A 14,487-nucleotide genomic window follows, 5' to 3' on the forward strand; every position below is an offset into this window, starting at 1 on the left:
TGCTTCAAGCAAATGCTTTGTTTGTAATAATGTGGCAGGATCAATCGTGACCAACCACAATGATGCAGAGGGTTTTTTGTTGGTTTTGTGTTGGTCAGATAAAATCCTGTATAAATTTTCTTGAGTCGGTTCTGTTGACTCACCGTGGCAAGTGGAGCTTATCCTTTGACCAGGATATTTAAAGAGGTGCTAAAAGGAGTGATTGTCAATGATGCATCTTCTTGATACTGCCTTGTAAAAGTCAAATTAAAATTTTGATTGTTTTGTTTAAAGACAAATATTTTATTTTAGAAACATTTTCCACTATAATATGAGAGTTAAACCTCAAAGTCTGGTTTAAAGTTTCTCAAAGTGGAGTGGGTTTGGATCTGGATTTGTTCTGTGGAACAAAGAGATGTGTGTCAGAAATGAGATCTTAGTTTAGATCATGGTGCTGAGATCCAAGGTTTTGTTTCAGGCCTATGTCTGCAGTTCTTGCTTCTTGAGGAAGTGTAGCTTACGAAATTCCATTTTAGAATTGGATTTTGCTGAATATTTTTTGTTAAATCCACTGATCATCCTTGTTAGAGAAGTAAAAGCTTTGGTCCTATTAAGTTCCTACACATTTTGTAAGCGTAAGCAGCTAGCATCCCCAAGAAAGGATGCTGTTCCAAAAGCTCTCCTCAAGTGAGTTAAAGCATAGTGTGATGCTCCTACCCCTACAACAGATGTTGTGAAAATCAGGGATGAGACACAGACCTATAGGAAACCTGACTTCCCGAGCTCCACTGCTCAGACACGAACATGTTTGAGTCTGTCTTTGAGATTCTTACACCTTTGGGGCAGGAACTCTCTTTGTTCTCACTGTGCAGTTTGCTGGCACCTGACACATCATATGTTATTTTTATTAAAAATAAATACCAGGGATTAGCTCCCCCCGCCTTCCTATTCCATCTGCTGCTGATACCCTTCTTAGTAAGACAGATCTTCCAGACAGTCTCAGCTTTATTAGAGAAAGGGGTCACAGACCTGTTCCAAGTAAATACTCAGATTTTGATGGAATTGTCCCCAGACAGAGAAAGCACTGTCTGACCGGTCACCAGTTATCAGAATTCTGTCATCTGCCAACCATAATCTACAATTAAAATGGAAATATTTTGATATATTACCAAACACAGAGAAAATAGTGTCTTAAAGGGAGCTGAAGAGCAGAAGGAGGCGTGGTTGCGCCTTATTTGTTCAGCACTGGTGAGTCATTTCATCTGAATTTCTATGCATTTGAAGAGTTTTGTTTCAAAGGTCTATTGTGTGGCTTCTGGCAACAAATTAAATACCAGTGATGTTTGGCTCTTAATTTAGAATTAATTTTAAAACATCACTCATAATAAGACCTGATTGAAAGCCTATGGTCACTGGAAGGATTCCCAAGGATTGCACAGGGCTTTGGATGAGGGTCTCAACCCACAAATATCTGTTTATTTTTCTTCATTGTATTTATTCTTGGATGGAAAGACAAGAATTAATTTTTCCGAACAATTTTGGAATTTTGGACTTTTCTTCAGGCAAAAACTGAACTGAGGACAGTGAAATGTTGTGAAGAAAATCATCAGGCTATGAGAGTAAGGTGGGGCTTTTTTCTTTTCTGCTTGGACTTGCCATGCTATAAGCCATCATAATATTGCAGATCAGTGAGCTGTCAGAGGATGGACTTAGTGATTCAGTAGGCAAATTGTCTGATCTCCAATTTATGTGATTTTTTGAGTGTCAAAATATAGATGGGAATACAAAAAACAGAGTTTGAGTCAGAGTTCTGTTTACAAAGTTAAACCTGCATTTCGTTTTCCAAAGAGCTGGCAATGAACAGTACTCCCCCCCTGCCTCAAGTTTGTATGGATGTTCAGGTTCATAAATCCAAGTTTTCAAAGAAATATTTTCCTCTAGTGCCTGATGTTTTTCCTGCTTGCGTTCTCTGGGAAGATTATAACTTTGCTGTCTCTTAGGCATAATGATTCACTCATTCTGTCTCCAGAAGCAGTTGCCACCCGCTGAGCCTTTCTCTTGTTACTTGTTAATGGCAGTAGAAGAGGCTACTCTGCCTCCAATGAAAAGAGGATTTTTTGGCAAGGGCAGAAAAGACCATCAGTCTCCCTTAACAGTGTTGTACCTCTTGTCAGCATTTTAGGACAGGAAGGAGAAAATATTCCTTTTCTACTGTAATAGTTCCATATTAAGTCCCAGGACACATGTTTATCCCTGTGGCTTCATGGAATAGCTGAGAGAAGTGTAACTGACTAGCATGGAGTTTACTACAGACCAAAATCTTTGGTGATCAGAAATAATTTGCCTCTTCCTGACACAAAAAGGGAAGAAGGAAATAAAAAGAGAAAGTGAGTGACAAAAAAAAAAGTGCCGGAGGATCTCTTCAATTTCCTCAGAAAGCCATTGGGATGCAGCGAAAATAAGCATCACTCCTAGGACACAACACAAGGTAATATGAAACTGTAGATCTGAAGGAAACAGAGAACAGCTGTGGGAAGATACGAGAGAGAGAGAATAGGCATCTGGTTTGCAAGTGTGGGATTCATGTATTTTTCCACTCTGCAAAAATTTAATTCACATAACTACCACATGCACTCTGAGCTGAGTGGCATGGGTATGAAGAGGTTATGTGGTTCCTGGAGAAACAGTGCCCATTTGGCATAACCAAAAAGTTACAGGAGGTCTGTACTTACTTCATGATATCTTGGTCTTGTTTTTCTAAAAAGAGCTTATGGCTTGGCTTCTTGCATGTGCTGCTGCTCCCTGAGTAAAATCTGTGTACTGGAGTCTGAATGTGTTTTTATGTTGAATTATCTGCTGGTTACATTGGTCCATTCTCTGGCTTAAGCGGAGACAAGCTCTTGCTTAATCTGACCCTCAGATTTAGCAGTGAGAGTTAGGGTCAGTAGGATGGTTATGATCCATGTTATGATCCATGAGGATCTATGACGATGAGGGGAAAAAATTAAAGACAATTTCCTTGGGAAAGCGGCCATGTTGATAGAGCAGTTCATGGAAAACCTGACTGGTGTCTTCATCACTGATGTCTGCTTTGATTGCCATACAATCCCAAAAGCATTTTCACTTTTAACGTAAGTATTTTCTTATTGAAGGCTTAATCCTTCATCTGTGAAGGCAGTGAAAACAAATTGCTCCATTAGCAGCAGGCTGATTAGCTTCCAGTGTAAGTATGCTGTCTCTTCAGCAGCCAGTTGACTTTTTAGCATTAGTCAATTAGATTGAGTTGGAAGTGACAGTTCTTATGTTGACCTGTCAGCTCAGGCTTCAGTTTTGGGAAACTTGTAGGATCTTTATTTCTTTTAGAAATTGAAAGGTGGTTTTTTTTTAATGGTCACTAATAGATTACTGCTAGTTTTTCCAAGTGAACATCTACCCCACATCAAAAATGTTTAGATAATATAAAACATACAGTGATTATGCAAAAATTATTTTCCTTGTATGGCAAACCAGCTTTTCATGCCACCTCCAGCAGTACAAGTGAAAGGATGAAGTTAGGAGGATAGCAGTCACTTGTAAAGAGTATGAGTGTTGGGGGAATAGTGGAAAAAGGCACGCTGGAAAAACCAAGCAATGGAGGGTAGTTAAGTCAAATTAGTGACTATGCAAGAAAGCATATTTTAAGAAAATACAGATTTTTATGTGTATCTCCTGAGTGAAGCTGTTACGCTCATTCCTGAACACTGAATAGAATAAACTACTTCTGCCTAAGGGTATTTCTTACTGATAAAAGGCTGTAAGACCAAGTCTGGCTAGAGTGACTCAAACTGTATGCTTACAAGGCACTGGGATGAAAAAGAATAAAATGATGGGGCAAGAAACATAGTGGTGTGAATTTCAGAAACATTGTCTTTCCTGGTTAATGTTTTACCCTCTGTCACTATTACTGATTCCAAAAAGAGCTGCCACAGCAAGAACGTGCAGACAACCAAGGTAGGAGACTAAAGAGAATTATGAGAGGCTTCTGTGAACGGAGCTAAATAGGCACTGTCATATCCACACGCACAAGCTCAGCTCTGAGAGTAGTGATTATGCAGTTACCCTGAGCAGTGTAGTCTGTGGTGTAGCTGCCTCTAAAGACCAGCGGAGAGTATGTCAGGGGAGATGGGGGAGGAAACTCAGGGGTTAATTTCTCTTCAATGCTTCCTTCACAAACCAATGGAGAAAATATTGCTGGAGAAGTACTGCAGCTGGATCCTAAATACCAGTAAATATTGAAGTGATGCTTCTAATGGTGTTTGTAGTAGAGTTAGTTTATCAACAATTCTGTTATCACCGCATAAGATCTCTTCCTTCAGACTTGCCAATCTTGCTTGTGTATTTTTAATGACTGTTGGCACAACTCTTCATAAAACTGTGGGAGCTGATGTAGATTTACCGAATGAATTAGCCTTCTGGGACTCCCACAACAATATATGTGCTATTTCAATCTATTTTGGTCTAAAATGGATTTGTATGTCTTTAAAATAAGCTAGCAAATTGCTGTGCTAATTAAGCTAGATTGAACGATGCACAGGAACTAATATTACTAAATCTGTATATGAAGGCCCAATTCTGAGAATCCTTGTAGGCTGTGTGCTGCTGAGCTTCAGGCTCTAAAAATATTACATTGCAAAGCTGCTTTCTTACCAAAAAGACATTACATCAGTCAACACTGAGACTGCATTTAATAAGTGCTAGCCATTAGACTCATAGCTTGAAGTGCAGTTCTCTTTGATGCTTCTATATGGTGACGTTCATGCCAGTGCGGTGAGGCTGGACAGAATATACACATTCCTTTTTTTACTCTAATGCTGACAACTGCAAAAGGGCCTTAAGCCCTTGAGTTAGCATCCTCTGCCATAAGGAATGAGTCCAGCAAATATGAGTACCCTGTACTGTCTTGGGCTGTATGTGGGAGATGTAGCACAACTCTTGGCTGACTGCTTCCAAGCTTTTGGTAATCATATTTGTTCAAACTGAAACTTTCTAAGTTCCCAGTTTTTCAGTGTTCTTAAGAGGAAAAAAAAAAATTCTTTCTGGATTTTCATACCTTCAAGTTCATTACTACCTTTATTGCTGCTATTTAAAGCAGTAATGCCAGGAGCCAATGTTGCATATAAAAACTATAACCTTTTAAGAGATCTGTTTCACACACAGAGGTATCTATTTACAACCTTTGCTCTCTTAGGCCACTGGGGTTTTTTTGTCTGTCGTTGTAATTCTAGTTTATCAGTCCTCCTTTGCAACAAGAATTGATCAGTAAGGCTTAAAGCTTTGCTCAGCTGCTTAGCCTCAGTGTTTTGTGTGGTTTTATGGTACTATGTTTTTTTAGTTGAATTTCTTTGTCAACACAGTGGATGCTGTGACTAATTTGGCTAATTCTGGAAGAAAGGATTACGCTTGGATTCTGCATTGGTGTTTTGAATCTCACTAGAAAGTTACAATGAGTGAGTAGTCTGGGTTATGCAGACAGTTGGGTGGGATGATACCTTCTGGCCTTCACATCAATGGGATTTGTTTGTTGCTGTATGATTCAGGCTTAACTTTTGAGCCAGTCTCTAAGGCCTTGTACATGATTTTGTATGCAGAGCACCACATACATTGCTTATGAATGTGTGTCTTGGATAAATGGGAAAGCTTCTAGTGGGGCTTTCACACAGAGGCATAGAGATGTTACTGGGACACTGCAGTATTGCTAAGTTTTCTAATTTTGACAATTCCCACAGTAGCTGACCTTTTTTTAATGAAGTTTATTATTGTTTTAAAGAAGAGTGAGATTTAATATTTTTGAAAAAAGAGGAAATCTAAAGTCTTATTCATTGCAGAGTAATGCTTGAAAAAGTGACTGCTGTAGATAACACCACCTCTCCCTCCATCACCCAGTAACCCAGAAAACAAAGAGAAAGCCCCCAACATTAGGTTTAAACATTATTCATCTAAAGATTTTTATAGGGACTGCTTAAGATTCTGTTTGGTTAGGGTAAGAAATCCCATAACTCACAAGTCACCTTGTTTTGCAGTTCAGGTGCACACACAGCCATGACCTCACTCCATCCGTGCTGGGGTGAGCCGTGGTGGTGCTCCAGCCCTCCCTGTGCCCTGCTTTCCAGGGGAAGAGAATCTCCTCGTGTGCTGGCTGGAGAGGAGCTAGTGCGTACTTCCCTAGCATGCAGGGGACCAGAATGTAGAGGTATGTTGTAGTCCAGGCACAGCCTCTAGATCCCATATTAGATATTTGAAAAAGAAAACGTTTTCTCAGTATTTGCAACTAACATAATGATTAATTAAACAAATACAAACTGAGACATTCTGAACAACAAATAGTTCCCTGAAGTGCCTGTAGCCCAGCCGATGTGCTGGGCTGGTGCCTGAAAGTGACACAGTCTTGCTGCCTGATTTGGGTGGTGACACAACCCTGCTGTCTATTTTGGATGACCTGATTTAATTGCGCCATTTGAGAGAAATGCAGAAAAGGAAGCATGCCTCAGAAACAGTGACAGACCCATTCAACTGTTACAATGCCCTCTCTCCTGATAATCATGGCTGTTATTAATTGTAGAGATAAGAACATATTTTTCCCCTAACCTTACATTGTCGTTTTGCTAAATTTTCTGCCTCGAGGGAAGTGTGCTTCTGTACAGAGTTTGGTAAATGATACAGGGATACTTGTGGTCTCAAGATGGAGCTTTCTACCAGGGTGACTACAAGGCCACGCTGCCCATGAAAGGAGAGAAATCAACTGGAAATTGCTGCCTCTTGTGCAAGCACCACTCGAGGACTGAGGTGAGAGGCAGCAGCTACTGAGAAAACTTTATTCCCTTGCTGAACACAGGGCAGGCAGCACCCTGGTACGTGAAGAGGGCTGGCATGAGGAGAGGAAAAAAACTGGAATTTTTCAGGGAAGAGCAAGAGAAAATGATGATTTTTCGAGTGGGAATTCTTTCTCTGCGTGTAATGTGAGCTGCCCAGTCGGCACTGCTCTTTGCAAAGGGCTGACGGCTCCACCTGTGTCTATGTAGTCTGTGTGTATAGTAATAAAAAATGCAGGTTTCTGTGATCTGCCATGTGAGACAAACAATTTAGATGCTAGTACGTCACCACTTCTCTTATCAGAGAACATTAGGTTTCAGCCAATTTCCATTACTATTTTTATCCTTTATTGTGTGCAAATACACAAAGATTTTAGTAACAGCAGAGTCAGTTTAAATGCCATGTAGAAGGCCGAAGAGTATAATGTCTTGTTTTCACCAGTCCCAGTCTGTCTAATGCCATTTTTACAAGTGAACCATATTGCTTATACAGAATCAGAGCAATTTTTTTATAAAGGCATTTTTTTAAAAGGATTGAATAGTTGTAATTGTTGGAGAAAGGTGCTTAGATACTGGATTAGGAATTTGTAGGATCAAAGTAGCAGTTAAGATGCCAGGGAACTCATCCAAATCACAACATAGATGATATTCTTTAGGGAATACTGGGCTGTTTTGTATACAGCAGTCTTGGCTCCAGGTAACTTAAAACCTGAAGAACTGAAATGATTACAAATATCGGGCTAAATCTTTCAAGGTGTTGAGTGCCTACAACTCATGTTGGGCTGAATACTCTTTTACACTGTGGTCCTTTATGCTATGATGGCGATGTCAAAGGAATTCAGCGGCAGTAAATGTCTCTGGAGGCCCCTTTACCGTATCAGGCCATAGCAAAGTAGCTTGGGTGCAATCGGGCATTCGGCCCATTTTCCTGGCAATACTCAGCACCTTTCAGGAGCAGGCTGACAGAGGAGTGGCTCTGGCAGGAAAGCTCAATTATTTGTGGTCTCAATTACACAGAAAATGTAGGAGATGGATTTGGTTGGGGTTTTTTAACCTGTGAGAAGCCGTGGGGATTTTTGCTGGGCTGGTTTCCTTGAGATCTAGACTGCAAATATGGGGCATGAAATTCTCTGTGTCCTGATTTTAGTGCCTCAGACTGAGTTCAATGAGGTGAAGAACTCACCTACACCTTTGCTGCACTGGAAGGCATCTTAGCTGACTCCTGTCCTCTCTTGGGCTCTAGATGAAAAACAGCAGCCGACAGTGGAGCAGGCTTCTCCTTTCTCTAGACATAGTAACTGGTGAGGGAGCTGAATTTTCCTAGCCAGTTGCACAGCTGGAGCTGGAAAGGATGTCAGGGAGTAGAAATATTTCGTTTTCATATCAATTACTTGGAATACTTAAATTTCTATTTTAAAACCTTTTTAAAAATTGTCTTTGGTGAAACGTTCAAAAAAGGCTTAAAGTGTGAAAATTAAATAGCACGAGCAAACTCTTTTTCAATATTTTCTTTGAGAAAACTGATTTTTGTTTTAATGATGCAAAACCCATGTCATTCTAGTTCTGATTCAGCCACCAAAACAAGAAAACATGGTTTGGGTGGGGTTTTTTTTTTCTATTATAATTAACAGTAGTAATATTGCTGTCACCACACTGGAGTAAGTAAAGCTTCTGAGGAGAAGATACTAGGTTTTGTCTTTAATTAGATCAATTATACATTTGGAAAAGAGCCTAAGATAGATAATTTTTGAAATCAAAAAGATACATATGTAATCATGGTCTCTGTTTTAAAACTTCTACAAATCTTTTTTTCAAATCAGTGGAAGCTCGTAGTGCTTTCTCATTACTTAATATGTTGTGTTTGGAGAATTTTGTTTGGGTTTTTTTGTCATGAATGTGTATGAAGTTCTAGAAGTTGGGAATTTATTTTAGAGAGAATTATACAGAATTTAATGCATGTATAAGAACAAAGGAAACTTCAAATATAGTTATTGCATGCGCATTAATAAAAAGTTTGGCTAGTAGTGAAGAATTACAGATTTGCTGTGACTGTAGTGTATCGGGTTGTCATAAAACTCATGGGGAAAAAAGTGGGTTTGGGTCTAATTTCCATGTGTTCGTGGATGAGGGATAAGGAAGGATATTGCTTCATTTGTGGAACGGTATTTTGTATCCTTTATCTGTCCTGTCCCTAAGGCCTCCTCTTCCCCGTCACCCACAAATCTTTTCTGCTTAAAGATAAATTTCAGTCAAGTGTGACAGAGTGGTAGAGGTATCAAAGCTTTGTGAGCATAGGTGAGGAAAATCTTTGAATTAAATTAGTGCTAATAGTTTCCCATCACAATGGGTGATTTGTAATGGCCCAAGGTAGCAGACTGCATGTTTCCATTAAAGTATTCTGCAGAACAGAGAGCAGGGCAGTAGGAGATTCAGTTTATAAATATTTGTGGTGATAACAGAAATCTTGGCTTAAGAGACAATACAGGATGAAATACAAATTAGAAAACCAGCTGTCATTAGTTCTGCTGATCATGGACTTACTTATTAGAAGATGCAAACAGATGGTACAGGTGGACAGCTGCATACAGATCCTACCTCTCCCTGTAGCACTGCCAAACTCTTCAGCAAATATAGATTTTTATGCATCTTACTCCTGAGTTTCTGTCCTGCACCCATGGTGTCCAGCACTTATGGACCACCTTTCCTCTGTTATCCTAGCATCTGATTTGGTGATGCAGAGGGAATCACTTTTATTATCACCTTTGTGGAACACAACTGCCAAGGAGCCCTGAAGTACAAAGCATCACTGTAAGACAAGGTGTAAGGAGTACCTTAGCCAGCTGGAATGCAAGAATCTGGCCCGCAAAAATGAGTAATAGCCTTTCCGACTCCTACAAACACACCCTGGGATTGTTAGCAACCAGGACTGGCGGGGGCCTGAGCCTGTTTATTGTCTGTGAAATGACATCTCCGACATAGTGCCGCTGCTGGAGTGCTAGCAGGGCTCTGACTCACTGCCACGCGACCTCTTGTTTTCCAGACCTGAGCATTACTAGCACATAAAGGTTCACCCATTCACAGAACCATGCAGTATGGCAGCAGGCCATGCGTATAACCTTGACTACAATGCCCTTTCCAGAGACTGATTGTGGTTTTCTTATTATCTAACAAGCTTGTCATTTCCTGTACTAGTTGTAACAGAGCTGAATATTTTCTAGGTTACCTAACCAAACTTCTGCAAAATCATACTGCCTATGCCTGCGATGGGGAACATTTGAGTCTGCACTGTCCTCGGCATTCAACTATAAGTGTTCAGTCAGCATTTTACGGGCAAGACTACCACATGTGTAGTACTCAGGAGCCTGAAACCAAGATGGCAGAACCCGTAAACTGTGTGGCACCCACTTCTTTGCAGGTATCGCACGTTGTAAAGGTTCTTAATGCACAAGAATGTTTTTGACAGTTTCCATGTGGTGAGCTATGCTGTGTGAAAATGGCAAGTGTCCACAACATTGAATGAAATTACATCCTGTCTGTGTCTGTTTACTATCAAAAGTATTACAGCTGAAACAATTTGTTTGGCCAGCAGGGTATTGCCATAGGATTGTAAAAGCTTTGTAGGTTGCCTTCTGTTTTGATGAGAATGGGGTTTCCAAAGCAAGGCTCAAAGTTCCCTACAGTAATCAATTCCCTTCTAATCAAGGGCAGGTCGTGACTGAGCAGACCAGTCTTAATCCATCACACAAGCCTTCTGTGTTCCCAGGAGAGGATGCAAACATTGGAAAGAGCTGGGTTACAAATCCACTGAATAAGATGGCATTCTGGCTGACATTTGGCTTGTTCCATGACTATCTTCACTCACTGAAAAGGCACCATGACAGCTAAACAGCAGATCCTAAGCACTCCTGCAGATATCTGCGTTTCTGCAAATATGTGATTTGTATCAGTAATATCTACAGTTTGTTTGCTGAGCCCACTTAAATATAGCTTTAAATGATTTATACTTCATGAATTATTACTTTCTGCTGTGAAGACTTTTTAAACAAGTCTTAGAAGGTCTGACTTACGCTGCTGTCAACGGCTTGTTTCATCATAGTGAAAATGCCCAGTGTTAGGCCAAATTCAGTAAATCGTTGCAAAAATGAGTGGTCAGTGGAATCTGAACACATTCTGTTGGTGAAGGTATTGTAAATGCCCTAGAAGCTTTGATGAAGGTTGCAGCATTTGTGCTTGCAGCCGACGCATTGCTTCTTGACAACAGGGAATGTCTGTTCCCACCACTAGTGAATTGAAGAGTTTTACGGAGTAGTCCAGCAGTAATATCCTCTATCCAGAAACAGTATTAAGGCAGTTTTATAACTGTGGCTTGCCCATGTTGTACTGCAACTTCTGAAGACATTCCAGACATGACCTGGGGGCCATGTGAAAGTACATTTCTCCACCAAAACCACTAGGCCAGATGCATCCTTGATGTCATTTTACTGACTACAGCAAAGTGACACCAATGACTATTTTGGGCTTGTGAGTACCCTTGTGAGGTCTCCATGGGCAGTTTCACCCTGGAATATAATAAACACAGCATGGGATAATATAATCATCATTCAGGCGCTGTCACTGATCAAAGGCATGAAAGCATTTTGACAAGGCCACGAACATGAGATACACAAAATGCTCTGCATCTCAGGGAGTTTCGTTTCTGTCAAGGAGAAGAGATACATCCTGTAAACTGATTTCTTAGAAAAGAGCACCAGTGATCTCATCCCTCCTCCCCTTCCCTTTGGAACCGCATCTGCAGTCTGCATAATTGGGCATGATGCTACCCTGCAGCCAGGAGGAAGCATAACAGGCATTTTTTACAGTGACCTCTTATTAAAAGGATTACTGCAAAGTTAAATCTGTCTCAAGGTATTAACAGCCCAGTGCTATCTCATTATGAGTATTATTATTTACTTTTGTGGTTATATGCTTTTGCACAGCAACCTGATAGGAAATGCAACTGCTATTTGCAGTAAGTGGGAGAAAACACAAACAGATGCACAGGAGATGATTCAGCTCAGGTGCAAACAGAAGGTGACTCAATAGGGGACAGCTATCTCCACTTACTAAGGACATAACTATTTCATTGGCCTGTTCCAGAACCATCCCAATTACAGAGGAGCTATTTGTTTGACTTGCAGCTCTGTAAGAGATGAATTGACTGATAAAATTAAGTCTGCTATGCTCTTCCTTCCTTTTTAAACTCTTTAGAGTGCACTTAACGGTCAAAAAGTGTTGGATGCAAGTCCTCTTCTACCAACAAGAACAAAAAGACAAGATTGTTATAGGATCACTGCAATGCTCTGCCAATGTGTATCATTTCTGCTTGGGAGGGATGGCTTCCAGGGATGACAGGAGAGATTCAGCCACTGCCAACTCTCTCAGTCTGGAAACAAGAATGCAGCTTCTGCTATCACAGTGGTGAATTTGTGATTTGGCCTCTTGGTATGACTGAGACCCCTTCTGGTGAGAAGCAAGCCAAAAGTTCCCATAGATTTTGTGGGAGTACCTAAAACTATCAGAGAATGGTATCTTACAGTTACTCCTGTTAAGAGTGGGGTGACCTAGGGACAACACCTTCCTTATCGCAGCCTGCTGTGATTTTAAACATCAATAATCCTGAGCACAACACCACAGACTACCTGAAAATGGTGGATAGAAAGCCCTCTCTAAAGCAGGCTTTGAAGGTGAATAAGAATTTCCTGAGTACACTGCTGCATTTAAACTGGTTTTTTTTAGGTGCTTTGGCTTCTGACTATTTTAAAAACTAGACTGAGACTCATCTTGGGCAATGTCTTCCTATTTTCTATCACTACAGCTCCAAAACCACTGATGAAGTGGGAACACTAATGTGAGCACTAGGAGTACTCGGTTCTTTTGCTGGACTTGGAGTGGGCCTGCATGACCCTGTGCATATAATGCTGCTGACCTTTTTATAGTCCTTCTCTGTTGCCACTCGTAGTGAAAAAGCACAGTAAGAACCATGGTATATTTCTGGGCCAAAAAACCTGGGGTAGATACAGCCTTAGAAGAGCATTAAAAAAAATAATATACAAGCAGGCTTAGGATAGACGGGCACATCTCTGCTATCCAATCAAAGCAATTCGGAAATTTGTTCAAGTGGCAAGTCAAGTAAATATCTGATAATGTGTGTAACTGCAAGCAAGAAGTGCCCCTCACATAAGGTCCTTCATATGGTTTAAAGCTAGAGTTGTGCTTAAGTATCACTCAGCACACCAAGTCATTAGTTAGAACTTCAAGTGAAGATATTACAGAGCATGATCAGGTAAACTTAAGTAGATCAAGATGAAATGGTTAAAAAGATCTTTTTGAGTTGCCATGCTTCACCTGGACCTTGCACTCCCATAAATGCTATCAGGAATGTGCGAGAGCCTCAGGCTCAGCAGTGAAGAGACTGGGGGCTGAGCATGTTCCCACTTGCTCTGGGCTCTGCAGAGTCCCAAGCACCACAGAGGCTGTGGTGGCACACAGTGAAATCTGGCAGACCTGCTAGGGGCAGAGGGAAGAGTGACAAGCAACAGCAGATTGGTAACATCCTAAGTTGCCATGGGCATCGCTGTGATTAATGTGTTCCCATAAACTTGGCCGTGACTCAGAGTCCAGTAGATATGTGGCCTAAATCCAATGATACAAATGTTTCTTACATGTTTATAGCCAAAAAGTTGTGAAGGAATGATTTCTCTCCTGTATAGAACAAAGTACAACTAAGTGTTCTCATTGCTGTTTAGCTTCATACCTTGTTTTCAAGCCTATCCTTTTTGCCCGTTGTTCTAGAAAGTACTGGATGAATGCCAAAACCTGAGATCCTGCCAACTCCTTGTCAATAGTCGGGTTTTTGGACCTGATCTGTGTCCAGGGACCACTAAATTCCTCCTTGTCTCCTTTAAATGCAAACCTAGTAAGTAATCCACATCAGGCAAATGTGGTTTTGTTTGTGTTTTGTTGTTTGTTTTGGTTAAAATGCAATTGCACAAGGTTTTGCATAAATCCATGTGAAGTTTTGAGACTCACATTAATAGCAAATTGTTTTTTTCTACTTTACCTTAGCTCTCCATTGTGTTCGCAACCTCAATATGCTTGCTGCCAATTTAATGAGCAGTGTAGTTTGGCAGTCAGATGTCAGACATCAGACTAGAAAGGAAAAATGTTTTGGAAAATATTTTTAAAGAGATGGCAATGATAATGTCATATTAGAAAGACAGAGCTGAACAGCAAAAACAGATGCTTGGGCTAAGGATCCAACTGATGAAGAAGATACTATAATAAGAAATAGGCAAAAATGCTCGAGGAGGTGGGACCAAAGCTTTCAAAGATTCTCTGTTACTACCTGCTATTTATAGAATAGTGGCTGGAAGATACATATGCATGGCTAACTTTGTTACAGAATCTCATTGTAGAGTCACCTGTGTTCCATGCAGGTAATTGATGTTGATATGTAAAGGGACAAATCCTGCCTCAAAGAGAATGCGCTTTGTAAATGTGAGAAAAGTGTAAGAAAGATTAAGTCAATCATCATGAAGTTTCATTTATTGGTTTTTTTAATTGTTTTTCTTGTTGCTATTGTATATGAGAACAAGCCCTGGTAGCCCGGGGGCTCAGCTTT

General features: G+C 40.5%; 1 protein-coding gene across 4 annotated transcripts in view; it reads left to right on the plus strand.

The window, feature by feature from the left end:
• Positions 1-14,487, plus strand: part of EVA1C (eva-1 homolog C) — a 40,605-nt gene that overhangs the window by 5,379 nt on the left and 20,739 nt on the right. For 2 of the 4 annotated variants that reach the window (XM_037377173.1, XM_037377175.1), the window contains exons 2-3: positions 10,046-10,242; positions 13,659-13,782. The exons of 1 other annotated variant lie outside the window; for it this stretch is intronic. In XM_037377173.1, coding sequence (XP_037233070.1) covers positions 10,046-10,242; positions 13,659-13,782 — 321 coding nt within the window. Of the gene's footprint in view, positions 1-294; positions 6,802-10,045; positions 10,243-13,658; positions 13,783-14,487 lie in introns of those variants that run through there. One more of the 4 variants, XM_037377174.1, reaches the window with a different exon arrangement.

This window comes from Falco rusticolus, chromosome 2 (genome assembly GCF_015220075.1).
Source record: "Falco rusticolus isolate bFalRus1 chromosome 2, bFalRus1.pri, whole genome shotgun sequence".
In the NCBI taxonomy this organism is placed as follows: domain Eukaryota; kingdom Metazoa; phylum Chordata; class Aves; order Falconiformes; family Falconidae; genus Falco; species Falco rusticolus.